General features: G+C 36.1%; 5 protein-coding genes and 1 non-coding gene across 6 annotated transcripts; 2 read left to right on the top strand and 4 right to left on the bottom strand.

Annotated features, from left to right (window-relative positions):
- The first annotated feature begins 1,663 nt into the window (after positions 1-1,663).
- On the top strand, positions 1,664-7,297 carry LOC111795514 (ubiquitin fusion degradation protein 1 B). The gene is made up of 8 exons (XM_023677990.2): positions 1,664-1,747; positions 2,131-2,155; positions 2,242-2,274; positions 2,403-2,524; positions 2,615-2,745; positions 6,258-6,481; positions 6,617-6,870; positions 6,992-7,297. The coding sequence occupies exons 1-8, from the start codon at positions 1,664-1,666 to the stop codon at positions 7,088-7,090; spliced, it is 972 nt and encodes a 323-aa protein (XP_023533758.2). The 3' UTR covers positions 7,091-7,297.
- A 929-nt stretch (positions 7,298-8,226) lies between these two features.
- On the bottom strand, positions 8,227-12,169 carry LOC111794389 (NADH dehydrogenase [ubiquinone] 1 beta subcomplex subunit 9). Its single transcript, XM_023676360.2, has 6 exons — positions 11,980-12,169; positions 11,845-11,886; positions 10,816-10,897; positions 9,489-9,544; positions 8,833-8,899; positions 8,227-8,444 (listed from the first exon to the last, which is right to left on the bottom strand). Exons 1-5 carry the CDS (start codon positions 12,109-12,111, stop codon positions 8,861-8,863), a joined length of 351 nt encoding a protein of 116 aa, XP_023532128.1. The 5' UTR covers positions 12,112-12,169; the 3' UTR covers positions 8,227-8,444; positions 8,833-8,860.
- Positions 12,170-14,273: 2,104 nt separating this feature from the next.
- Positions 14,274-17,077, bottom strand: LOC111795850 (fructose-bisphosphate aldolase 1, chloroplastic). The gene is made up of 6 exons (XM_023678456.2): positions 16,828-17,077; positions 16,481-16,750; positions 16,240-16,349; positions 16,081-16,171; positions 14,839-15,108; positions 14,274-14,734 (listed from the first exon to the last, which is right to left on the bottom strand). The coding sequence occupies exons 1-6, from the start codon at positions 16,999-17,001 to the stop codon at positions 14,456-14,458; spliced, it is 1,194 nt and encodes a 397-aa protein (XP_023534224.2). The 5' UTR covers positions 17,002-17,077; the 3' UTR covers positions 14,274-14,455.
- Positions 17,078-18,324: 1,247 nt separating this feature from the next.
- Positions 18,325-18,397, bottom strand: TRNAE-CUC (transfer RNA glutamic acid (anticodon CUC)). The gene has a single exon. It is a non-coding gene; the product is annotated as a tRNA-Glu (tRNA).
- A 604-nt stretch (positions 18,398-19,001) lies between these two features.
- Positions 19,002-23,541, top strand: LOC111795126 (uncharacterized). Its single transcript, XM_087123674.1, has 5 exons — positions 19,002-19,285; positions 21,228-21,397; positions 22,152-22,212; positions 23,071-23,140; positions 23,226-23,541. Exons 1-5 carry the CDS (start codon positions 19,120-19,122, stop codon positions 23,344-23,346), a joined length of 588 nt encoding a protein of 195 aa, XP_086979800.1. The 5' UTR covers positions 19,002-19,119; the 3' UTR covers positions 23,347-23,541.
- A 965-nt stretch (positions 23,542-24,506) lies between these two features.
- On the bottom strand, positions 24,507-26,056 carry LOC111794637 (GATA transcription factor 5). The gene is made up of 3 exons (XM_023676721.2): positions 25,934-26,056; positions 25,506-25,845; positions 24,507-25,412 (listed from the first exon to the last, which is right to left on the bottom strand). Exons 2-3 carry the CDS (start codon positions 25,836-25,838, stop codon positions 24,747-24,749), a joined length of 999 nt encoding a protein of 332 aa, XP_023532489.2. The 5' UTR covers positions 25,839-25,845; positions 25,934-26,056; the 3' UTR covers positions 24,507-24,746.
- Positions 26,057-26,921: the final 865 nt, after the last annotated feature.

The raw sequence follows: 26,921 nt of genomic DNA, 5'->3' as shown, positions 1-26,921 counted from the left end.
TTATAACATATCAATTACCATTTTAAAAGTCGGAAAGATAGAATATTATATTATATTTTTATTTATGAAATATTATTAAATTTATATTTATTTTTTTAATAAAAATTATATTAAAAAATAAATAAAATCGGGTGAATATTTAAAAATGGTTATTCCAGCTAATTTTTAGCGGGGAATCTATCTTGAATTGGAGATATAGGCTAAGGTAAAGATTTTTTATTTTTTATTTTTTTATTTTTTATTTTATATATAAAATAATATATAGAGGAAATAATAAATAATTATAAGCACGCAAATCTCGCCCACTTCGACCTCACGTTTCTGCAATTCTCTCGTCGGAGTTTGGTAAGTCGGTCAGAGCTTTCTCTCAATTCCGATACTCCAATTCCTTTTTTCCGATCAGTTCCGTTCTCACTGTTTATACTTGTGTAGATTACTTTCCGATCCGAACAAATTCTTTGAAATTTTATTTATTTTCACTTCTGTTGCGAATCAGATTTTCGTTTTCTGTAAATATTCTCTCGAATTAGCTTTGTTTGATTCCTTTATTTACTTTTTGTTTTCGTGGAAATTGGAGAAAAGGATTCGAACACTTTTTTGTGCTTGTGATTAATATCCTGTTTTTTTCAAGTATGATAAACTAGCTGAGATTGAGCTTGCATCGGAGTAAAGGTTGTAGTTTCTTTAGGGTTGGATAAGGAATAATTGAGACGGGATATCTAATGTAGCTAATTTCCCCACATTTTGTCTCTAAATCTATGGCTCATAGTTTGGAACTTGCTTGTGTATGTGATGAAGCGTTTGATCTCAGTGTCTGTGTGTGCGTGTGCGGTGAGGGCTGTGCTTACTTTGATTAAATTATGAGTTTCAGAACTGGTGTATTTATGATTTACTTGTTTATCTGTTTACTTGGTATTCGTTAAATGGAGAGTCTCTTATCTTATTGGTTTTGTCTTCTCTCTTGAGCTGCTCTTTTTTAACTATTTTGTACTGCCATTGGTAGGTTCAGTTTTTGGCTTGACACTCTGCAAAGATCTACACCATGGTAAGTTATTTAACTCATAGTTTAGCCAAGCCCTCCACTCCCACTCTCATAATTTTTTATGGTTTATATTGATATTTGTGGGCTGTTTAAATATGTTCTCAAATTTCTTTTACAGATTAATTTTAAAGCTGTATGGGTTGATCGTTGAAATGTATGAAAACATAGAGATTCTATTTCTATCTATCTTCCATCTTCTTCTTTTAAATTGTGTTTAAAAAGATATATTGCCAAAAAAAAAAAAAAAAAAAAAAAAAATTCATCAAAGAAACTTTTTTCTTTTATAATTTTAACGCAGAAAATTGTTTCTAATCTTCTCTTAAAATTTGAATGGCAAAACAAATCTGCACTATTTGTTTAGAAGGTTTTTGTAACAGCTTTTCCATCATTGTATGTGAATCTACTCGTTAAAAAAAATAATTGCTAGTCTAATTCTAAGACTCCTAATATAGAACTGCAATAGGCATGATCTTTTATTGTGAGAGCATTAATCTATGGTCCACTCATGGAATATTACTGTTATGCTACTTGTCGACACATATGATCTTTTTTAATTTGTGTTCTTTAATGTTTAAAGCTTACAACAGCGTTATAATGTAAGCTCAATTGTTTTCTGTGGTTATGCAGTTTTTCGACGGATATGGATATCATGGGACTTCATTTGAGCAAACATATCGGTGTTATCCTGCATCTTTTATTGAAAAGGTTGCTGAACATTATTTTAAGCTCAGTCATTTACTTGTTCAGGCTGTAATTTTCTTTCAAAAGGTTACTGAAAGCTGTTAGTTCCATCATCATTCTTCAGTCTCTAAATAGTGAAGCTAGCTGATTGTTTTATTTACTGAGACATCCTCATCTTATTATGCACATCAACAATGTTCTTAAAATGAAGTTTTGAGGAGAAGGATGTTGGTCTAATTGAGTCATGGATGTGCTTTCGAATTTTGACCAACTACTTTTTGAGTTATTTAGCTTGGTGAATTTAGGCATATAGAGATGGAATTTTGATTTTATATTTTGAAATATCTTTTAAAAATTCAACATAATTTTTTCTATTCTAATCCTTGTCTATTTCATCTATTTTGCAGCCACAACTTGAAACTGGTGACAAAAGTAAGTTTTATGATTTATGTTACTTCCTATGGTCAAACATCCCATTCTTGCTAATGTATCATTGTATATTTACCTCTTCATTTCAGTCATAATGCCGCCTTCTGCACTCGATCGCCTTGGTACTTTCTGCTTTGGCTATGACTCAAGTTCTTCGACTTTTTTTTTTTTCTTTTTTTTTCTTAATTATATATGTTTTGTTCTCCATGTATTGTGCAATGGTAATCCAAAATTAAACTAATATCTGCAGCATCTTTACATATTGATTATCCGATGTTGTTTGAGCTTCGGAATGATGTTACTGAACGACTTTCCCACTGTGGTGTCCTCGAGTTCATTGCTGAAGAGGGAATGATCTATATGCCTTATTGGGTAATCACTAAGTGCATTTCTCAGCTTATTTGTGTGTCCAGCGTGATTTCTTTCATGGAACATGTCCTGATTGCTTAGTTTCCTCTACAGATGATGGAGAATATGCTTTTACAGGAGGGAGACGTTGTGCAAGTGAAGAATGTTACTCTACCAAAGGGAACTTATGTTAAATTACAACCTCATACAATGGACTTCTTGGATATTTCCAATCCAAAAGCCATGTGAGATTGATTATTAACTTTTCAATTTTTTCCCCTTCATCTCTAATCTTGGAATTGAGGCATTTAAGAATTTTTAACTTGAAGACCCTCATTATGAACTGTGGATAGTATTTTTCTTGAAGAGGACCAAAATCTACTTGATTCTCCTTGCCTCTGTAGTTCAAAATTTAGTCAGTCCTTTCTCTCAAGAATGAAAGAAATCTAGGCTAGATTCTAATGGATTAAGGAGAAATACTACATTTTCCTCCTCGTTAGGATGTGATGAAGGAATGACCTTAATCCTTAATTATATTTGTATTGTTATCTAATATCTTGGGATTTAGTTAGATTTATTTCTCTGTATTATTACTTTTTATCTAGGGATTTAGTTAGATTTATTTTTGTGTATTGTTACCTAATATCTAAGAACTTAGTTAACAGTTCCTTATTGTAAAATGCACATGCACCTTTTTGAAAATTAAAAAGAAATGTGAGCAAAATAATATACATTTATAACATGGTATTAGAGCCATTCTATTCTAGGAGGTCTGATTAATCTGTGGAGCTTTCATATCTACCAAGGTTCCACCTTGACCAAATTTACTCGGAGCTTTCATAATGAGGGAGCTATGAGAGCTTTGAATAAATTTGGTCAATGTGGAAGATTGGTAGCTATGAACGCTCCAAATAAATTTGGTCAAGATGGAAGATCGATAGCTATGAAGGATACGTCGATTGATCAAACCTTCAATAGGAAGGTACTACCATACTTGTAAGTTGTGAAGAGGGGAGTTGTTGCATTTCTGGTGCATGCAGACACTGCCCCTCTTCCATAAAGTTTGACAGACCCTGTTTTGCTGCGTGATGAGAAGATTAATTCTCTCTTTGTTAATTGGTTGTGGAGTTCCTCCTAGAAACTCACTTGGTGTTGATCATTGTTCGTAAGCATGGTGAGAGCCAATCTGGGTTGAGCAGCAACAGTTGGTGTCCCTTGGAAACGACACCCAAGCTCACTCCCTCTGTAGTTTTTCTTTCAAGATTGGTCAGGCAGAACATGGTCACACTTAAGAAGTTAGATAGCTTACGGATTGCCCCTTTGCTTTTTTGTTCTTGAGATTATATGATTGCCTTGGCCTATCGTAACTCTATGTTGGAGGTTTTTATCGGGGATTCTCAGTGTTGAAGTAGATCTTCTGAAGGAACCTGACCTAAAGTTAGAGATTCAAAATTGGGTTGCATTGATGGATATTTTAGTTGGTGTGAATATTAATGTGACATGAGAGACTCTATCGCAGAGTTTTGGTTCAAGAATTTGAAATGGATATCTCTGTCCTTTCCTTTTTATTTTTAGTTAAGAAACCATTTCATAGATAATACGAAATTAGAAAGTGAATGAAAACCCAATCAAAATTCTCTTCATTATCCTATCAAGGAGCCTTAGAAGAAGAGGGGCCTTAAATAATTTCCCTTAATGTAATCTTTTTCACTTTGTGGGAGTTTTGTACGTGGGGATTTTGAAAAGACTTTAATCTATCGAGTTTAATCTTATTTGGTTTTTGTTAACTGAATAGCTTTCTTGTACTAACCTTTCATCTCTAGGTTGGGTTGGATTACTTCTTCCTTCACTCCTCGTGTATACGTTTTCAAGTTGTTTATGGTTGTTTCTTATCCTAAGGGAATAGACTTCATATATTCTAAATTTCCAAAAAAAAAATCTGAATAGTAGTATTGACAAGATTTTAACCTGTCTAATGTATCAATCGCATGTCTTTGTGCTAAATTTCATTTATCGGTTGCTTCTACCTATAGACCCTCAGGTAGCAAAATTCCATTCCTCCCAACAGAACCAATATGCAGCTTAGGTTCTTGCCAGATGAACGTAGTTCTTTATTCTCTAAACTTGAAGAATTAACTTGAAAGAGAGTAGAAGTAGCTGCATCAGGACAGTTAGGCATTCCATTTTGGTCAATGGTAATCCTAGGGAAGGATAGAGATCTCAGACAAGGTGACCCTCTCTTGGTTGTGAATATCTTGAGTAGGACCATCTCGAAAGGGTGAAGGGTAATAGGGTTCTAGGTTGGGAGGGATAAAATGGCCTTGTCTCATCTCCTGTTTGATAATACGCCTTTTTCTTGTCCAGTGAGGTGAATTCTTTCCGTAACCTGAATCAGATCCTAACTTATTTGGCTAGTTTAGGGCTTTGGATAAGCAGAGACAAGTGTCAGATCTTGGGCCTTAACTCTGACCCTATTAGGTTGGGCAGATGGGCGTCTTTCATAGGGTGTGAGGTTGGTGTCTTCCCTTCTTCCAATTTAGGTCTCCCTCTTGGTCCTGAAGGAGACCCTCATTCTTGGATCTGGTCTACAATAAGATCCGTAAGAGTTTAGCTTCTTGGAGAAAGAGTTTCTTTTCAAAAGGTGGGAGACTCACTCACTCTTATTCAGTCTGTTCTGAGAGGCGTCCCTACCTATTTCAGGTCCCTTTCTAGAGTGCCTATTTGTGTCAGTAAGGAAAAGCTAATAAGGGATGTCTTATGATGGGAAGGGTGGATAAATGGAGAGGCTCACATCTTGTGAGTTGGGAGGTGGTGTCTAGGTCGTTCGACTTAGGATGTTTAGGCATTATAATGTAAGGGTGAGAAACAAGGCTCTGTTGTCTAAAATGGATTTGGCAGGATAAGTAAGTGGTTGAGGATAGAGCTCCTTGTTTCCTCAATTATATCACTAGGCTTCGTTGAGGAATCAGTTGGTGGCTTCATTCCTTTTGATCTCATTTTTCTTCTGAAGCCACCCTTCTTCCTCCTTTGGTTTCTATCATGCGTTAATCAAGAGGGAAGTAATAAATGTTATAGCTTTGTTATCCCTGATTAGTGAGTTTTGGTTCAGTCTGAATTGGGGGATGTTTGCCTTTGGAGTCCTTGTCCATCCAAAGGCTTTTCGTGCAGATTTTTATTTTTATTTTTGTGTGTGTTTAGTTAGTCTTGCCTTGTTGAGTGCTTTTGTCTTATCTTTGTGGAAGGTGAAGGTAAAGTTTTTGTGAGGCAGGTTTGGCATGTAAAGGATAACGCTTTGGATCGAATTTTGACCAAAGTGCCCCTCTTCGTAGGGCCATTTTGTTGTATTATTTTCAAGAGGGCAGCTAAGAACCTTGTTCATATACTCTGAAATTATCACTTGCACGTATTGTTTGGAGCTGTTTCTTTGGGGAGTTTGGTTTTAGCTTCGTTGATCCAGGGGATACTAGTAGACTTGTCCATGGTATTTCATTTTTCACCTTTTCGTGAGAAAGGATTGTTTGTGTGGCAGGTTGTAGCTTGTGCTATTATGCGGAGTCGGTCTTTTGTAACTATTCGATGGGTCTTCTTGCTTGATTAAAGCTCCTTTTTGTAGCTTGGCGCCCCTTTTATGGCCTTTTCTTTTTTTCACATGCCCATATATTCTTTTAATTTTTTCTCAATGAAAGTTCGATTTTCATGAAAAAAAATATATATGTAAAGCATTCGATTAACCGTACAGTCTTGTTCCATATGTCAGCTTGGAGACGACTTTGAGAAACTTTTCATGCCTGACAACTGGGGACAGTATCATGGTGGCATATAACAACAAGAAATATTACATTGATATAATTGAAACGAAGCCTTCAAATGCTATAAGCATAATTGAGACCGACTGTGAAGTGGACTTTGCGCCCCCTTTGGACTACAAAGAACCTCAAAAGCCAGTTGCTTCCCTTCCTACGGGAAAGGCTCCAGTTCAAGGTCAGACCTGATGTGTTATTTATGTGGAGTGACTTTATGAACTTACAAAGCAACATAGAACTCTGCTTGTCTTTGCCAATTTCTCTATGTGATCAAGATTGAAATTTGACCATATGCATATTCTTTTTCTTATAGACGAGCAACCCGCTGCAGAAGCTGAACCCAAATTCAATCCGTTCACTGGAGTCGGGAGGCGTTTAGACGGGAAACCATCTAAGCAACAGCCATCATTATCTTCAACTTCAGCATCCAAAGACAAGCAAATTGATACCAGAAACGTTAGTGGCCAGCCTTCTGCTGGGTCTAGCTCTCAAAATGCTACAAGGCAGTCTCAGGGAAAGCTCGTCTTCGGAGCAAATGCAAGCCGAAATCCGAAGGAAACTAAGAAGGTTTGGCCTTTTGCTTTGTGTCATTTTATCCACGTTCCTTCCCTCCTTTGTTAATACTCCTTGTCATACAAAATAACTTGAATAAAAATGATAAACTGACTGTAAAGCTGATATGTTCCAGGAAACTGAGAAGGATGGTAAGCAAGAGCAGCAGCCCAAAGAGAAAGAAGAGGCGAAGTTCCAGCCATTTGCTGGGAAGAAGTATTCATTGAGAGGATAGCGAGATCACGAGTCTATTGTCGACATCAACGCTATTTATCCTGTTTCATCTACTATGCTTTATGCTTTTGTGATAGCAACAGTTTTACAAGTGAATTTAGTTGAAATGTAAGATTTTCATGCACAGTTATGTTCTTTTATTTATCAGAAATTGTACATTGCGTAAATCAGAAATCGTTGCTATTTAAAATCTTCTTTGAGGTGGTCATATGTGCTTTCTCTTTTATTTAAAATCTTATTTCGATTCTTTTAGGGTAGACTTGACTCAATGTTGGTATCAAATCTGGTATTGATGTGGTATTTCTGTCCACAGAATAGGGATAGGATCTGCCATGCTACGAATTAATATTGGAATTACCAAAATTTATCCGAATTTATCTTGGAATTCCATTTTTCTAGGCTTCAGAAAGTGCAAATTTTCTAGATAATGAATCTTTTAAGATATGTTAGAGAATTTCTTAGGATAATCATTATTAATTTAAAAATGGCAAAAGATTATGTTCAGCGAACCATAAATGATTTAAGTGTTCAAATTCATTATGTATTATTGAACCATAAATGATTTAAGTGTTCAAATTCATTATGTATTATTGGCCTTGTTCCGTTATGTATTATCATTAGTTTCACAGTTATTCGCTTTGGTCCGTTGCACATTATCATCAGTCTCACAGTTTTAAAGTTACGAAGAGGTATCAATGCATGATCTCACAATACTCTAATTTGATCATCTTCATAACGAATATTTTAGTATAGTTTTAACGCTCGAGCACTTTTGTAAAAATTACATAAAAGGAGCATCTTTAAAAGTAATTTTATTTTGGTAAAAGCATTTTGACCTTAGACTTAGCATCAAACGAGCATTTTTCTGTTCTTGTGGGTTTCCTTTTTCCTTTTGGTTTCAGAGATGAGTGCTTGTGAAAATAAGATCCTTCAAAAGTGAAAAAAAAAAAAGAAAAAAAAAAAAAAAAAAAAAAAGAAAAAAAAAAGAAAAAAAAAAAAGAAAAAAAAAAAGAAAAAAAAAAGACCCCACAAGAACAGAAGAAACCCTCACCAACATATAACGAAGTCGTTTCGTTAAGTCAAAAATGAAAGGCCGGTTTTATCAGTGCAACAATGAACAAGGGATAGTTCCAGACATGTCATGCAAAGGATGAACGAACGCTTAAATTAACCAAGAGTTGCAAACATCATTCACCGTTCCAATGGTGATTTTTCTACGTCAAATTTGCATATCTAAGAAAAAGTAGAAAGCAAATCAACAAGGAATTACTATGATTTGTGTTCATTCAAAGTTTACACATCAAAGAGCTCCTTTTATCATCATCAACACAGACGAAGCAACCAACCATTTAAACCTGCACCAGTCAAGATATAGCTTTCTATATTAGAACTCCAACCAAAAAATATCCAAGACTTAAGTGAATATAATTACTGAAAACTATTGTTAATTGTAGTATTACTTAAATGGTTGCTTGGAAAAAAGTGAGAGCGCTTCAAAACAGTAGGCTAATTTTCTCTGTTTTTCATCTTTTGAAAATTGTTTCCAGTAACATCAGGTAAAATGAGTTTGTAAATTTCACTCGGTAAAGGACTCTAATTTTTCAGTTTAATAATTTCCATGCAATATTTACCAACTCGTCAGAATTATGTACAATAATATAAGCCAATAACAACCGAACTCGAGTTGCATTCAGATTGGGGAAAGTAGGCTTTGTTGCTATCAGCATCTAAACGTAAGCTTACCTTTATTCGTTACCAGAAAATGAAGATTTCAGTGATCTTCCCGTCCATAGTCATATATTATCTCAATCTGTACCATTAAACATAGATGCTGGCATCAGTGAATCTGTTCGATACTACAGTCTAACAGTACATAAAAATTAATCCAAGGGTCAAAGTAGAGATCTCAAGCCATCAGCACATGACAAGAATAAAACAGCCAAAGAAGATTATTGTGCTCTTATTGTCCTCTTTTTCCATTTTCAAGTGCTCCTAGTGTAGGGCAGAAAGAGTCTAACTTACACAAGTGCATTATATTTTTAAAAAACAATGTCACATGGGAACAAATATACATGTGTCACAACGTTGTGTTTCTTGTTTAACGTTTCATTGAACTTCTAACCTCTTGGTTGAAGACACGTGACTCATGCTAGTTGACCTATGCTTAGAGCAATGAGCCAAATGCAGAGAGCTTATAATTGTTATGCCCTCTATAAAATGGTCACTCTTAAATAGTCCTAATGATAAGGTGGTTAACGATGCTAGATAATTCTGTAATGCATAAAAACTAGATATATGCAAATAATAAAATACATCGTGAAGAAATGAAGAGAAGGAATGAATATTTAGAAAAAAAAAATTAAAAGAATAAGTGAACCTTCATTTTAAAAGAAACTTACCCCAGGAGGTGGAGTTGGGTTTCGCGTAAACTTAGAACCCCCAGGAGCCCAAGGCACTGCAGTATAAAGGAAAAGGAAGAAATATTAAAGGATAAATGGCTGCACAAATACAGTACATCAAAGCAAGATTGAAATAACAGACATGAAATTCTGATAAAAAGTTGAATAACAGGAGGCAACCATTTGTGAGATTGGAAGGGGGAAGGAAGCCTTATTAGATAAATATGTTTGCAACTTGACTAATTATCATCTACAAATATATTCCAGAATTGTCGACTTGTGTTCCAAACTCACTGAAGACCATGATACTCTATGAAAAAGAAAACAATATTTCACAAAAGCTTTTTGCAGAGGTTAACACACATATGGGACTGAAGATCCTTTATGAAGCAAATATCCTCATAACCCAATATGGAGCTGGTTACTTTGATGTAATCAGGGATGTCAAGGGGATGGGTATTCATATGATTGGGTCTAATTGGGTCTAATTGGCATCTAGTCCATACTCTTCCCTTCATTAGACTTTTGAGATAATAATCCTAATTCTACAGTGACTAATTCTAGGAATTCAACTATACATCATGTTAGTAAACTATATTCATATGAAAAAAGTACACAAACATAACTGTTAAAATAATATTTCACAGAAGAATCTAAAACTAATATAAATTAATTGAAATATTAAATTAATGTAAATAAGTTGATTTAAAAGAGAAAGTAAAAAGGTAAATTGAAAAATTTGATACATTGGATAAATAACAATAAACTAGTAACAATGACATGGTCAGAACAAAGTTGATTTTTTTTTTTTTTTTTTCAATCTAATGGAGTAGTTATTGCAAAATAAACACAAGGGTTCATTATTTGCAAGCATCTTAATAAATATTGAAAACCATGATCTTTCACTATCAAGCATCCAAAGTTGCAGGCATCATAGATTATTTGATACTGAAGAAACGACCCCTAAAGGAAAAGCCAAGATGTGGTGGCTAGTTACTATAATTCCAACCTACTAAATTGATTCTTAGGATGAGAAAAATAATAGGCTTTTTTTCACTAAACTCACAAATATTATGTTCATATTGTTTCCACAATGCTATTTCTATTATTCAAAAGGGAAGAAAAGAAATACAACATTTTAGTGGTATTTAAAATAAACAGAAACCATACTCGGGGCAGATTAAAGTTGAAGACCAAAAATTTAACAGTAGTCAATTCCATTGTTAACATACTACATAATCAGTAACAGCATTCAATTTTGCAGCATGGAGAGTTGCTTTCTTTTGTTAACTGACACATGATCTAACCCATTTATGATTGTACTTACCGATATAGGGATCAGGATGTCGCCACTTATTATAGGAAGCTTCCCCATCAGCTATCAGCTTGTCTATTGTGTCAACATCTTCCTGCAAATTCACCCAAAGAAGGATCCATAAAAGCATAGATCAATAGAAAAGAAACTGAAATTATAGCTTGCTAGCTAAAATCTGGTCAGTCCATACATGTAGCCCTTGCAACATATTCAGAGCTTGAACACTCCCTTAATCAAGATCCCAGATTTAAACAAAATTCCAAAAACATAATTGGATCTCTAAGTCCTACTCTGAGTTTATTGAAACCCCTCAAAGCTCGCAGGTCACACATATAATTAGAAGTTAATTCCGATAAGTTTCACAGTGCAGTCCAACATCAAATTTCAAACTTCTTTTTTTTATACTTTAAATCCATGGAGCAGGAGAAAGCTATGCATACATAAGAAAACCTATTCAATTGTTCAATTTTTTAGGAATATAAATCGTATAGGAGAAGACTTACTTATTTGAAACACAAATTGGAGACAATACAATCCTTACATAAGGGGCATCCTACAGTTGCCTTGATAATAGCTTAATAGGTTAAGACATATATCCTGAATCTTCACTCCCACATGTTATTGAAATAAATAAAGGACATCCTACACAACTTCCAAGTACAAATCCTTTGAATATGGACGATCATCCTAATCAATTCCCAGCAAATCATAACATTTCGTTTGTAAAATACACAATTTTCCAAACACAGTAAACAGATGAAATTCAAGGATCAATCAACAATGCTCGTCCCAGAGAATAAAGAGACTAAAGCACCATATAAGCACTCATCCAAAATATCAATACAAACCACATTTTAATGTTCCATCAAGTATCATAAAACAATTTAAACGCCAAATGCTCGTAAGAAAACTCAACGCAAGTAAATTAGACCACAGCTCCCCTAGGTCAACTAACTCAAAATAGATCGCAATGCAGAAAAGAGCACAAAAAAAAAAAAAAAAAAAAAAAAAAAAAATTGAAGGAACAAATAGAGAACGCACCACGTTCTTGTTTGCCTCGAATCTCTCCCGAAGATCGGAAGCCTGAATCAAAGCTCGATTAGAAAGAAATGACCAAATCAGTTTAGGATCGAAGAAATCTCAAAACGAAATAGAAGGAAAAGAAAAATTGTATACATCTCGGTAAAAGAGATGACGATGGACGGCCCAGTTGAGAGTATCTTTGAGAGCTCGCCGGTAAAGAATCCGAACCCTCTCCTTCTGGGCGGCTCGCCGAGCCAAATATCCCGCCGTCGACGAAATGCTCATCTCTCTCTCCTCTCTGTCTCTCTAGAAATGGCTTTGGAATCACTTTGTTGTTGTTTCATAGGGACTAACACTGGAGATGACGCCGTTTAATGGGTTGGACGATCCAAACGCACCGTTTAGTACGGAAAATATTATTAATAATAAAAATTAAAAATTTAAAAGTATGGAACTAAACTCGTATTTTAATCCTATTTTATTTTTATCGTTTATATTAGAAAAATCAACATTTTCAACTTAAATAGAATTTACGTCCCAACCCTCTCTTTACAAGTTGGAGCGGGATGGGTTGTCGGGTTTTTTTTTTTAATTGTTAAAAAAATTCTACTTATCTACCATGATCTTTACGATGATCTTTAAAGTATAGTGAGTATAGTAGGGTCGAGTTGAGTTGTGTAACAGCCCAAACCCGCCACTAACAGATATTGTCCGCTCGTTATGTATCGTCGTCAGTCTCATAGTTTTAAAACGCGTATGATAGGGAGAGGTTTCCACACCCTTGTAAGGAATGCTTCGTTTCTCTCTCCAACTGACTTGAGATCTCAAAATCTACCCCATTGGGGGCCAGCCTCCTCGTTGGCACACCGCCCAGTGTCTGGCCCTGATACCATTTGTAACAGTCCAAGCCCACCACTAGCATATATTGTCCGTTTTGGCTCGTTACGCATGGTCGTCAGCCTCACGGTTTTTAAAATACGTATGTAGAGAGAGATTTTCGCATCCTTAGAAGGAATACTTTGTTACCCTCCCCAACTAATGTGGATCTCACAATCTTCTCCCTTGGGGACCCGGCGTCCTCGCTGGTACACTGCCCAATGTATGGCTCTAGTACCAATTGTAACAGACAAAAGTGGACAATATCTACCTAACGGTGAACTTGGTCTACTATAAGTTGTAATCCTATTTTTAGGTTGGTCGGATTGACCCGACCAAAAAATGTAAAACCTGCGAACCAACTCAAATTTTTCAGTTTCTTAAAAGTTGAACTTAACCCAAGTCCGAAAAAAAAAGTCTAACCCTACCCAACTGGACAGTCCAAATTGATCAGGTTCTCGAGTCATGTGAACGACCCTTGTTTTTATTTTTGTTTTGATATTATTATCACAAACTAAATGTGTGGAACAGGACACAGAACATCCCTTCCTGAAAAATTTAAGGCTGCAGATGTTCTTGTTTAAACTTCACACTTATTTGTTGTCAAGTAGCACCAAAATTTGTGGCTACACATGTTTTTGTTCAAGTTTCTCACTTATATCTCCTCTCAAGTAGCAACACATGTTGCTTCCTCTCATCTTTTCGGTTTCGAAACACGTCTACGTCACCTTATTTCATTTGCTTGGACGGACTCAAAAACGCCTATGAGCCGACCGATACAAAGTCAAGAAAGAACTCGAAGGGCAATAAAGAAGTTGGTATCAGCATTATGCCCTCGAACAAAGAAGTTGTGAGCTCCTAAAGAGCAGTCATAATGACTCGCGTGTAAACCAAAGAAGTTGTAAGCCTCAAAAGTGCATTCATAGTGAAGATTTGTGGTAGAGATCGTTACTGTGAAAGTTCGTTACCCTTATTTCGAGTACAAAATCATTCCCTCGAACAAAGAAACTGTGAGCCCCATAGGTTTAGTCATAGTGAGTCAGGTGTCAAACAAAGAGGTCGTGAGCCTCGAATGTGTAGTCATAGTGAAGATCCGTGGTAGAGCTCGTTATTGTGAAGGTTCGTTGTTCCTATTTCTAGTATCAAAGTCATGCCCTCGAGCAAAAAAGTTTTAAAACGCGTCTGTTAAGGAGAGGTTTCCACACCCTTGTAACGGATGCTTCGTTCCCCTCTCCAACTAACGTGGGATATTACCGTTGTGAGCTTCAAAAGTGTAGTAATAGTAAAGATTCGTAGTATACCTTTACTGAACTAACAACGTGTTATACTTTGTTCGAGAGGATAATGGCTGAATGTTATACAAGATTTGTCCCAGACCATGATGCAAGTGGTGGTTCCCTGACATGCTGTGGTCTCTCTCACTCTAAGCTGTAGAGATATGTTCTTCACGTTCTTGTCTTGGTGCATGACTCATGATTCTATGGTCCATAACAATTCATGAACAACAAGGCTTGGCTCGTTGTTCTTGATCCAAAATGATCATGAATTTGTAATATTTTTCAAACATAGCCTGATTATAATATATATAAGCTCATGATTCATGCAAATTCAAGCATCTTACATAGATTCAAAACACCAAACTAAACTAAATTCATCAACAAAATGTTCATTAAGCTGCTAAGAATACACAAAAACAGTTTTGTGTTCTTTTTAAATCGCTATAAAGCATCATCATCATCATGTTCTTCATCGATCAGTACGAGTAGTTCTTGACGAACATTCCCTCGCTCGCCTCGGCAGTCTCGCCCTCACTGCTGTACTTCCCGAGCTGAGCGAGCGAGTTCGCCTTGGCTCGGTGAATCAGAGCATCCTGTGCTGCCTTCACATTCTCTGGCAGGCCACCCCATGTCTTCAAGCAAGTGTTTTGCAGGGCTCTAGCGTAGGAGAAGGATACATGCCATGGGTTTGGTGCTTGGTTCATGGCGTTCAGGTTCAATGTGGCTTCTACCTCTGATTGCCCACCTGATAAAAACTGTTCCATAACAAAAAAACAACACAAAACAACAGATTCAGTGAATCAAAAACTAAAAAGTTTGGTTTTTTGTTATGATTTTGAGCTCTGTTTTCATGACTTGCCATGATTCCAGGAACAGCTGGAGGGATTCTTCGTTTGAGAAGAGACAGAGTGTACTCTGCCACTTGCTGAGGGGTGGCTTTCTCTTTGCACTCAGCTCCAGGAGTAACCATGCTTGGTTTCAGAAGAATTCCTTCAAACAAAACATTGTTTTCTGCTAAGTAGAAGAACACCTCTGCCCAAACTTTCTGTGCCACTTCGAAAGTTCTGTCGATTCCGTGCTCGCCGTCGAGCAAGATCTCCGGCTCGACGATCGGCACCAACCCATTTTCCTGCAAAATCCATTTGTTAAAATGTTAAAAAAATGGGAAAGTCTCACTTATATTTCCTATTCGTTAGAGCTAAAACATATTAATATAGTTGAAGAGAGTATTATGAAATGTAATGTGTTTATTATTGTAGTTGGCAGTAATATTTTATCTCAGAGATTTAGTTATTAGTATATTTTATACTGTTTTTAGGAGTTGGGCACGAATCCGTTGGTAGTTTGTACCGAAGAAGTTAGTTGATAGCTTGTACAGTAGGAAGAGTTAGTTGGTAGCTTATGCGGTAGGAAGAGTTAGTTGGTAGCTTGTACAGCAGGAGCTAGTTGGTAGTTTGTGAGTTAGTTGGTAGCTTGTACAGCAGTTAGTTGGTAGCTTGTACAATAGGAGCTAGTTGGTAATTTGTGAGTTAGTTGGTAGCTTGTACAGTAGGAAGAGTTAGTTGGTAGTTTGTACACCAGGGGTAAAGCAGGAACTAGTTGGTTACTTGTCCAATAGGAGATAGTTGGTAGTTTGTGAGTTAGTTGGTAGCTTGGACAGGAGGAAGAGTTAGTTAGTAGTTTGTGAGTTAGTTGATAGCTTGGACAGTGGGAAGAGTTGGTAGCTTGTATTGTAGGAGCTAACTGGTAGCTTGTATAGTAGAAAGAGCTATTGGGTAGTTTGTACGGTAGAAGTTAGTTGGTAGTTTGTACAGTAGGAGCCTGTAGTTAGTTGGTAGCTTATATTGCAGGAAGAGTTAGTTGGTAGCTTGTATAGTAGAACTTAGTTAGTAGCTTGTATAGTAGAACTTAGTTAGTAGCTTGTACCGTAGGAACTTGTTCTTGTACAATAAGAGTTAGTCGGTAGTTTGTATCATATTTAAACGTTATGAACATTAATGAAGATCAGACTCTATTTAAACGTTGTGAACTAATAAAGATAGGACTCTATTTAAACGTTGGGAACATTAATGAATATCGAGAAGGGTTGATCGGTCGATACCTGCGAGACAGCAGCGTAGCGAGCAAGCCCCCAAGCAGCTTCCTTGACAGCGAGCGCGGATGGGCCATTGGGAATACTCACGACTGTGCGCCTGCAAAACCGCCATTGTTAAGCCTTTTTAACCTTTGAGATACAGAAATTAAGAACAGGATTCGATACCATTTGGCGAAACGAGCGCCCTGCTGATAGTAAGCAGCTGCACGAGAATCAAGCCCATCGAGACCTTGACACCATGATTCATTGTTCGAACCAGCAAGTGGCACCAACCCCTGTTTTTCCCCCCAAAAAACAGAGCACCCATTACTTAATCTCTCAAAACTTCCCCTGTTTTTCCCCCAAAAAACAGAGTACCCAATATTCAATCTCTCAATACTTCAAAAAATTCAAAATTTAAACTCACCTTATCAACTTTAATTCCAGGAACAATGCCTTGCTTAACCAAAACGTCGACAATCTTCTCGCCGCCGACGGTGGATTGGTATAGAGTCTCCTCGAAAAGTATAGCGCCGGAGATGTACTTGCCGAGGTCCGGCGGTGTCACGAGCAGAGTTCTGTAAGCCTGACGGTTCGCCTCCGTGTTCTCCAACCCGATCGACGCCAACCGCTTGCCACAGGTTGCATTGGACTCATCCATGGCCAAAATCCCACGTCCCGGAGACGCAATGGTTTTCTGCAAGAAACCCATTAAAGTTCAGCAAGAAAAACAGAGTATAAACATGAACAGAGTGAAACAGAACGATACAATACGGCGGTTTTGACCAACTCATCGGCGTAGGAGCCGGCACGGACGATGAGGGTGGAGGGAGCGGCGGTGGGGTGGAAGCGGACAGCGGAGACGGGAGGCTGGCGGAGGGATTGGCCCTTAACCCACTCGCACTTGTCAAGAACAGGGGAGGATTTGAGGAGAGAAGCAGAGGCCATTGATGAAGTGAAAAATCTTATCTTTTTTGTGTTTTCACCAACGCTCTGTGATCTGGTTGTTGCTGCCTCGTGGCCACAAATGGGAAGCCTTCTCTTTGTATTTATAGTTGATTAAGGATTGCCAATTTGCGGCCATTGTCCATCTTCCAATATTTCTCTGCCACGTGGATGATAACTTTGCTGACTTGGCACTGTCCCTATTTCTTTTTTTTTTTTTTTTTTTTTTTTTTTTTTTTTGTCATTTCTTCTTCTTATTATTATTAATTATTTCTTAAAATTGAATTGGAGAAAGGGTTATCACATCCATGGCTTTCTCAAAATATGAGGCTCTTGATGATTTTGTGATCACTAGAAAGAACGGTTGATAGCTTGCCACGTCACCATCTTGGAGGTGATAATTTCCTTTATGATGATGAATTTCCAAATGGATCTTTTTGGTTTTATTTGTTTGATTCATTATGTGTGGTTAATAGTAGTGTGTGGATGGGAGGGAGTATGGTTTGTGTATAGGAAATTTGGGGTCTCGTCTTTTTCGGGTTATGCTAGAGAATTGAGCTCTTGTTCGATAACGTTCGTATTTCATGTTGCATTTCTTTTTAAGATACTAGAAGAAGAAATATGTTCGATAACTGTGAGACCTCATGTCAGTTGGAGAGGTGAACAAAGCATTCCTTACAAGGGTGTGGAAATTTCTCCCTAATAGACGCGTAATGGGAAAGCCGATAAGATAAAGTCTAAAGAAGATAGTATTTGTGTAATCCTAAAAAACTCGTTAAAACGATACAAAGTGGACATTGTTTCTTGTTTCTCGTTTCTTCCAACCCTAAATTTAGAAGCGGGAATTAATTAACTAAGTTGTATTCCTCGATTAAACCATGTTTGAATTTTATTTGTTGGAAAGAAAATTGAGTAAATTTAATGTGAAAACAATATAATATTTTTAAAAAAATAAAAATAATGACTAGATATACAAATAAAATAATTTTTTTAGCCAAAGAAATATTTAAACAAAAATAAAATACATTTGTTTCCTTTTTTTTTTTAATAAATAAAGAAACTAAAATTTTAAAATAACTATTTTAAATTAGAACTTCCTAATTCGTACAACTAAACTGTAACAGATTTTCAATAATTTTTATAATGAATATAATAAAACTCAAATTAATAAAATAGAAAAAGTTTGAAAGTTCCTAGGATTCGAACCCTGGCCAAAAGAGTGGGTGATGACTATCCGACCTACAAGAAAAAACAGATTTTATCTAGGGATTTTACACTAAACTATAATAATGAATTAATAAAAAAGAAAGAAAAAAGAAAAAATATTTCCGTTGCCGGGATTTGAACCCGGGTCTCTCGGGTGAGAGCCGAGTATCCTAACCAACTAGACTACAACGGAATTTGTGTACCACTTCCACAATAATTATATATTATTAATAAAATATAAAAAAAGAAAAATAAAATAAAATTTTCGTTGCGAGGATTTGAACCCTAAGAAAGTGATACGATGAAATTTATTTATCATTTTTAGAATAATAAAAATACGTTAATATAAAAAGAAAAGGAAAATAAAATAAAATTTTGGTCAAAGTGGACATTATTATTCAACGGTTAATAAAATATAAAAAATATATATATATATATATATTATTCAATGGTTAGAGGTGTGTCCAATAAGTATCTAAATTTACATATATTCGAATATAACTAGTTGAATAAGATACCAATTATTATCGTGAAAGTATTTCCAGACTTTTAAATTTACATTTAAGCTTTAAAAATATTATTAACCCACCAAATATTTTTTAAAATGCACAAAAATATTAAATATAAGATTAAAAGTCAGATTAATTTTAAGATAATAGTTTAGTGGCACAAAATCTAGCAACCAGACCCATCTAAAAATTAAAAATTATTAAATAAAACGTTTAAAAATGAAAACACTTTATTATTATTTATTTACTTTTCAGCTCATAAAATAAAATATTTATTCGTTCAGTGCTTTCCATTCCTGCAAATTTCATAGCCTGCTATTTGCGAGAGAGAGTTTTTGGACGAACCCATTGCTGCAGTAATTGAATTTGATGCGCATAGCTAGCGAGAGTGTTCAAGAACTTGGAGATGGCTGAATCAGACGGACCTCAGAATCACTCTCCTAACCTTCCTTCTAATGGCGCCAAGGATTCCATTGGCAAGTCCTGTAAGGGCTGCCTCTATTACTCTTCACTTCAGAAATCCAAATCTAAATCTCCCACCTGTGTTGGACTCTCCAAAACCCTCGAACAAGGTACATCTTTATTGCTTTCATTCGTGCATGTTCATATTCCATTTGATTAGTGATTACCATGAAATTGGGGGTATCGGTAAATGGTTGAGAATCTTTTTAGATTCGTGATTTTGTTGTATTCGATTTCAATTTGGGTTCTGATATGGCTGGTTCTTGAAATTCAAGGAGATTGATATTGTTTTTGCTTTTTTTCTGATTGTTTCATCCTTGGAAGCCATTTCGAACCTTATCCTGGATGTTTATGCCTTGGTGGATAAGCTCCCAGTAGTAGAACTTGATATTTGTTGGGTCAAGATGCCACAACCGAGTGTCTTTTTGATGTAGATAGGTAAGAATAGGAGAGAAAGTGGATTAATGAAGCCCTGTTCCTGAATCTCAAAATCCAGTAGGTGAATATGAATCAATTTATGACGAAGAAAATTTGGGAACATTATCATTAGGAGTAGGAATCTTTCAGGATCAAAGTGAAAATTGAACTTCCCTTGCAGAACATTGGCCCGATCTTATAAAGAATGGGACGAGACTATTAGCTGAATGAAGAACGTATTGAATAAACTACATTAGCTCACTTAGAAGCATGAGATAAAGTAGGAGTACTCGTGAAATGGTTTTTGGGTTAGTGTTAGGAACTGGAAAAGGTCTTTGAAAACAGGAGAGGATTAGTCAGAAAAATACGAGCTACGCTCAGATGTCTGCTGCAGCAATGCTTTAGAATGTGATTTGTAACCATGCAAACATCAAGAAATCACTTGGAGTCGTCCGAGTGGTGCAGCTAGCTGCATACTCTTTTACTCTCGTTGTGGTTATTGGTCTAAACCTTTGTCACCATGTCCTTGAGATATTCGTATATATGATGGGTCATTGGTTTAGCTAGTTGTTTGAGTGGATACATTCATTATTCATTTGAGAATCCATGGGTTGAATATCCTAGATCTATCCATATGTAGAAGACAATTTGGTGGAGGAATTGCCTTTGAATCTATTTTATTGTAAAGGTACGATTGTATTGACCATAGAGATTGATCTCCAACAACACCGTTAAATGCCTATGAGTTTGAGTCTCAATACGAACGCTAGTTCTTACTATTCTCTCCTCTCCCGATAGCTCGAAATCAGCTTACAATGATGTTGGTACAAGATATTGTAGAACTTACCAATGAGGCTCTATCGATTAGTATTATGCAGAAGATCAGATTCTACAGGATCAAACCTATGGGACTTAAGGAATGCTATGAGGGCTTGGACGGAATAAATCAAAGGTCTGCTAGGTGATCAAAATTGCTTAGGTTATTGGAGATGCGTTTTTTACGGAGGATTTGTGGGTAGGAATTGAGCTTCTTTGTGAGTTATTCCCTTGCATTTATCATTTCTTTGATCCGAAGTAATTCTCAATGGCCTCTATTTTGTCTACTTTTGATTCATCCTCTTCGCCTTCTTTGGGGTTTTGTTGGCGAGTCTTCGAAGGTAGTGGGCATAGGAAGTTCCTCATTCCTCATTCCATGTTCCCCTTCTCCTACTCGTGAAGTTCTTTGCTTGACAAGTCTTACTAGGTAGAGTGAGCACCCAACGATGACATTATTTGTAACAGCTCAAGCCCGCCGCTAGCAGATATTGTCCTCTTTGGTCCATTACGTATCGTCGTCAGTCTCACGGTTTTAAAACGTGTCTACTAGGAAGAGGTTTCCACACCCTTATAAAGAATGTTTTGTTCCCCTCTCCAACCGACGTGGGATTTCACATTCTTCCTTAGTATTGTGTCCATAATGGCGTTTCATTTGTCATCAACAATCGGAGGATCTTGATCATCTTTCGTCGGGTTACCAGTTTGCTTACTCCACGTGGAATCGTTGTTTTAGGCTGTTTACGTTAGTGTCTATTCGTGTAATTTTTTGAGGGCTTCTTTTTTGTTATACCCATAGTAAATATCACTTTTTGTAAGCAGTACCAAACTACATAGTGGGAGAAACCGAGCAGGAAGCTTCAAAAGAGGGAAGAAGTCTAACAGATTTCAAGTATGCTTGCGTTGGTTACTCTGTCTACTTAGAAAAGAAAGGTTCATCAAACGACGAGCAAAACAAACAAGCTGAGCTGCCGTTCTGCGTCGGTTTAGAGGTTTGTAATGCCTCATCTGCTTATGTTGTGATGCTCTTTTTATTCTTAATAGCCCTTAAAATTCATGTGTAGCCTGAATTTTTTGCCATTTTGTGGGATATTTGGGCTTACTATGAGGAACTGTTAGATTTTTAAAGGGTCTGAGACATTTGGGGAGGAGCTTTTGGGGTTCGTTAAATGTAACTCTTCTTTACGAGTGTCCGTTAATTAGACTCTTCGGGCTAAATTAATAAAAATACTCTCGAACTTTATACTTTGTCTCAAATATACCTCTAAACTTTCAAAAGTTTTAATAATACCCTTAAACTTTGAAGAAAGTCTCAAAAACACCCTTAAATTTAAAAAAAGTTCAAAAATACCCTTACTGTTAGTTTTGGATAGAAACCTTTTATACTATGTTTCAAAAGTTTTTATGGGTATTTTTTAAACATAGTAATGACGGTAAGGGTATTTTTTAATTTAATAACGTTGGAGGGTATTAACGAAAATGTTTAAAATTCAAGGGTATTTTTGAAACACTGTTAAAAGTTCAAGAGTATTTTTGAAACATAATACGGTTTCCCTCCAAGAGTAATAATGAGGGTATTTTTTAGATTTTTTAAAAGTTTAGGGGTATTTTTATTAATTTAGCCGACTCTTTGGTCTCGTAAGGGTCCCTAAACCCTACAATTTTAGATGCATTTTTAGTTTATATTTCATTAAAATGTTATTCTTTTATCATTTTATATCTTGACAACAATGATATGCCTGTTAGGTATTGTTGGACAAAAGACCTGCGGAACAGTCCCAAGCTCATTTACATAATAAAACTGAAGGTACTCCTTCAATTTCCTTTTATCGTCTTAGATACCTTCGTTTCGAGCTCGATAAATCCGTTAATCCAATGTTGTAGAGCTTAGAAAGCCATGAACACTTTGACACTGTTTAGACATGTATTGCACACTTATGATGAATGTTTAACACTAATGGTACAAATGTAAGAGCACGTATGTTAGGTGTCACGGTCATGCTTGTCCAAGGCGTGTTGTCTTGGTCACATGTCGGATGTCCCGGTCATGCTTGTCTAGGACGTGTTGTCCATGCCCATTCCAAACCCTTTTTACATGCTTTCATCTTAGATAGGTCTTTACTATTACATGTTGTATCAATACGGGGGTGTATGACTTTTCACCAAAATCATGTCAACACCCGCCAGGGCTAAAATGCCACAAAATGTACTATAGGAGGATGGGACTAGTCGTCAATTCTTCCCACCCTGAGTTATATGCTATTTAAGCCATGATGTTTCTTTCTTTGCTTGTAGCCATATAACGTTGCTTTTTTAAATTCTTTCAAATTGTTTTCAAATGTATTTCCTCGCTCACGTTTTCTAAAACAACTTTCGCAAACGTGACTCGAGGCTCGACAATACGCCGACGTTAACTTGTTCGCTGGGTTAGAACAAGTGTTGCACAATCGCTGTCCCCTTACCCCAAGAGTGCGATTGTGACATTAGGCATGCGTAGGATACTGGTTTAAGCATAATAACTAGATTTTGAGAGTGAATTTTCTAACTCGTTTTTAAGCATCTTTTAGAAAAAAAACATATTTTGATCAATTGTGTCTCGTGTCTGTGTCCGTTCTTCTTAGTTGGAGAGATACTAATCTTCAAGTTTGATCTTCGTATTCAACAGATAGCCCCGCCTTTCCACAGCCACGCAGCTATAAACCGTCGTATCCAGCTGGAGACGAGTACCTAAACAGGCAAAAACTTTCTTGACACACTAAATCTTTTGACTGCTAAATGGGTTTCAATTTATGAACAATGTCTATGAACAATGTGGTGCAGGTTTAAAAGAAACGCAGCCCTTGTTGCATCAGGTGTAGCAAGAAATGTGAACCGAGTTTGCAACTACATAAAAGAGAGCTTCGACGATATCTTATACCCTTACCGGAGACGACCCAAATGAGGTACGGTTGTCCACGGATTACTAGAATAAACAAGAGTCGTTACAATAGTAGTTTGTCGAATCCCGACATCGCCCGATCATGTGAAATATTGATCAAGTTCTTATCTTTCTTACAACTGTGTAGAGATGGGCATGGGTGTAATAAATAATGTGATGAATTTAATCATCTTTAAGGATTGTTCATGCTTGTTCTTAGTTTTTCAGTTCATTTTGATGAGATATTATGTTACGTCATGAAAGTAAATTTTGAATTACATGTTTGGTTTTTTGAATCTTTTAAGGTTTGCATATTGGTCCTTGTATTTTCAAAAAATTTCAAAACTAGTCCTTGATTTTTTTTTTTTTTTACTCAATTTTTTCTTTTATTATCTATTTTATTTACGCATAAATTCAAAAATTAAATCAAATTTAAAAAATTTAAAAAAATTAATTAATTAATTAATCAAATTCACTTTCCTCCGAATCTTTAAAAGTTTCAATAATATCGTTAAATTAAAAATATTTTTACCATTAGTTTTAGATAAAAATCATTAATACTTTATTATAAATATACCCTTAAACATACTCGAGGGATTCAAAAATTACCTTTTCACTTTCAAAAAAAAAATATAGTATTTCAAAAACATTCCTGAACTTCTTGAAAATAATATAAGGTGTTGATAGATAGTTTTCGTCCATATATTTACGGTAATAATTTTTTTGAACTTTTTTTTTTAATAAATAAAGGGCATTAATGCAATTGTTAAAATTTGATGAATATTTTTTAAACATATTACTGACGATTTTTTAATAATATTGAAGGACATTAATGAAACTATCGAACGTTCATTATCGAAACTTTTGAAAATTTAAAAGTATTTTTTAAAATAAAGTATAAAATTTAAGTATTTTTTATTAATTTAACCATTTTAAAATCAAATGATTATCGATCACGATCTAAATAATTTAAATTTTTCGACAACAGGATATTATAAAGTTAGATATTGAGATAATTTCAACCACTTATCCCACTCACCTTTATTGCCCTTCAATAATGTCTCAACAATAAATTAAAAGCTTCAATAATGTTTTTTTTTTTTTTTTTTTTTGCCCTTTTTTTATTTTCTTTTAAAAATAATAATTAAAAAAAATATTATAAAAAGCAATTAAAGGAAGCCAACTTTGTAGAGAAAGTATGAATATTTATATTCGAAATTATCTAAATTAATACAAAAATAGAAAAATCTCTATTTTTTTTTTCCTACCTAATCTAATTAATCAAATTAATTTCACAAAAATACTATAATAAAATTAATGCTCTGCCTAATTTCTCCCCTAACCCTACAACTATAAATTGGATTCCCTTTTTAGCCCTACAACAAAATCCAACCGGTTCGATCGGTTCAGCCGGTTGGTCGGTTTTAGTAACTCCGGACCATTGGAGTCAACTCGGTTGCCGGTTGGGAGACCTCCTTCATCTTCCTCATTTCGAGCACTTTTCGATGGCTGTTTGAGTGAACATTGCTGCAAAAAGTGGGGCTCAACGCCGGTCTATACTCTGGAAAAAGCCGACCGGATTTATACCGGACCCCACAAGCGTTGCAGAGTGTTTTGGCCCCGTGTGGACCGGTTCGCCATTGTGGGGTCTTCTGAACCAGACAGTGACTACACCGCCGCGGAATCTGACCGGTCAAACCACCGGATTGAAGAGCTGTCGGCGACGATGTTATTGACTTTTTCCTTTGCTTCTTCGGAGGCTCGCCGGCGGCGTTTGAAGAGTCCACGTTGTCACCGGCGTCGGAGAAGATGAACCACGGTGAGGCGGAGGAAACGCCGGAGGACGTCGAGGAGGAGGAGGACGACGACGATTGGTTCAGAGAAGAACCGGTGGATTTCGTTTGCCGACTTTGTCTCGACCTTTTCGTCCTTGGTTTGACCGGAACAAACGTCGGCAAACACGAAATTACACCTCCGGCGAGGTTCTTTTCCGGCTCGGAGCGGCTGAAAGCCACGGCGGCGCTGGAAAATCCCAGCTGAGAATCATCGACGAAATGAGAAACCCATTCAAGCTCCGCCATAGCATCGCCCTGAGAAGACGAAGATTCCGATTTCGATTTTAAAATTTTTAAACAAAGTTCAAAAACCCACGAAAACAAACAAAACCCCAGAAATTAATTTACCGGAATAGCAAGCTCAACGGCAAGAAGCGACTTCGAATCCTCCTCTCCGGCAGCCGGAATCTCGCCGGACTGGTTCGAATCCGACGAAACAGAGACCAAATCTTTCTCAAACTCACGATAATCGTCATTTTCCTCAACTCTCAAAGCAGACCCATGTTCAAAATCTCCATTAGAGAAGTTAAAAAACTCGTCGACTTCAAAATCCTCGCCGGCGACGAGATTAGCTCCGTTCAAACACCAAATTTCCTCCACCAAAGCGTCTTGTTGAGCAGATTCCATGGCTAATTCCCAGTGGAAACTCGATTTCAAAGCCTTAGCTTCCAAACACTCCATTTTTTTTCTAAAACCCAAAAGAAAAAAGAAAAGATTAAGTAAAAAAAACACGAAAAAAACAGAAAATTATTGGTGTTCTTCGTAATAACTATTACCTGTCTGAGAGGGTGGGGAATAATTGCAGGCAGGAAAGGAAAAGACGGGTCAGAGCGGCAGTTGCAGATTCCAAAATATATAAATAAAAATAAATAAATAAATAAAATTAATTTTTTTTTGGTTTACTTTTGTGGACACATGGTTTGATCATATGGTGGGGCTGACTTTTCTTGGCCTCGGTGGACAGCAGGCTTTAGCCGGCTTCTCCTTCTTCTTCTTCTTCCACCCAACTGCGACCATCACTCTTTATTATCATTTTTTTTTAAATTAATTTCCTTTCATTCGGTCATTTTTGTGCCCATGGTTTTTAGGGGTTATTGCTTTTTAAATGGAATGGTAAAAAACTATGGTAAATTTTTTGTATTGGGTCGATCAAAACTCGATACGATTTGTTCGTGTTGAAATCTTGATCGTCTATTGGATTCATTATAGAACTGTGCACGGGCTAGGGTGGAAAAAAAAAAAAAAAAAAAAAAAAATTAGACTGAGTTGATGACTCGATCAACCAGAACAGTTCACAATATATGTTACATTAATATCTAAAATTTAGTAAAATTTAAATATCAAATATTTACGTAAGACTGTTAAGTTCGGTAATCTGGGCTCGGTAGCTTACTGGGTCATATGAACACTCCCTAACTAATCTATTATAAATATGTGGATTTTAAACGAGTTCAAAAGCTTGAAGAATATTAGATACGAATTTTAAAGTTTTAGTGTGGTTTAATATACATTTTGAAAACTTAATTCAAATCATTTCATAAAAAAAATAAATTGACACGAAACAAAAAAAAAAAAAAATCGGTGTAATGAAACGGTGAAGAAACTAGAACAAAGAAACTTCATGCAATTCTCGATAGACATGAAGTTCTGTGAAATCTGAAAGCTCAATGAAATCGAAAGGCGTGGTCCAAGAATTACCTATCTTGTGCTCGAGAAGGTCTTGCAATTCCTCGACAACACCTCTAGGTGGAACGGACGGGATGA

The sequence above is a fragment of the Cucurbita pepo genome, chromosome 5 (genome assembly GCF_057944985.1).
Source record: "Cucurbita pepo subsp. pepo isolate OVF chromosome 5, ASM5794498v1, whole genome shotgun sequence".
Classification (NCBI taxonomy): Eukaryota; Viridiplantae; Streptophyta; class Magnoliopsida; order Cucurbitales; family Cucurbitaceae; genus Cucurbita; species Cucurbita pepo.
The sequence above is the reverse complement of the archived record's forward strand: the minus strand, read 5'-3'. Positions and strand labels throughout refer to the sequence as shown.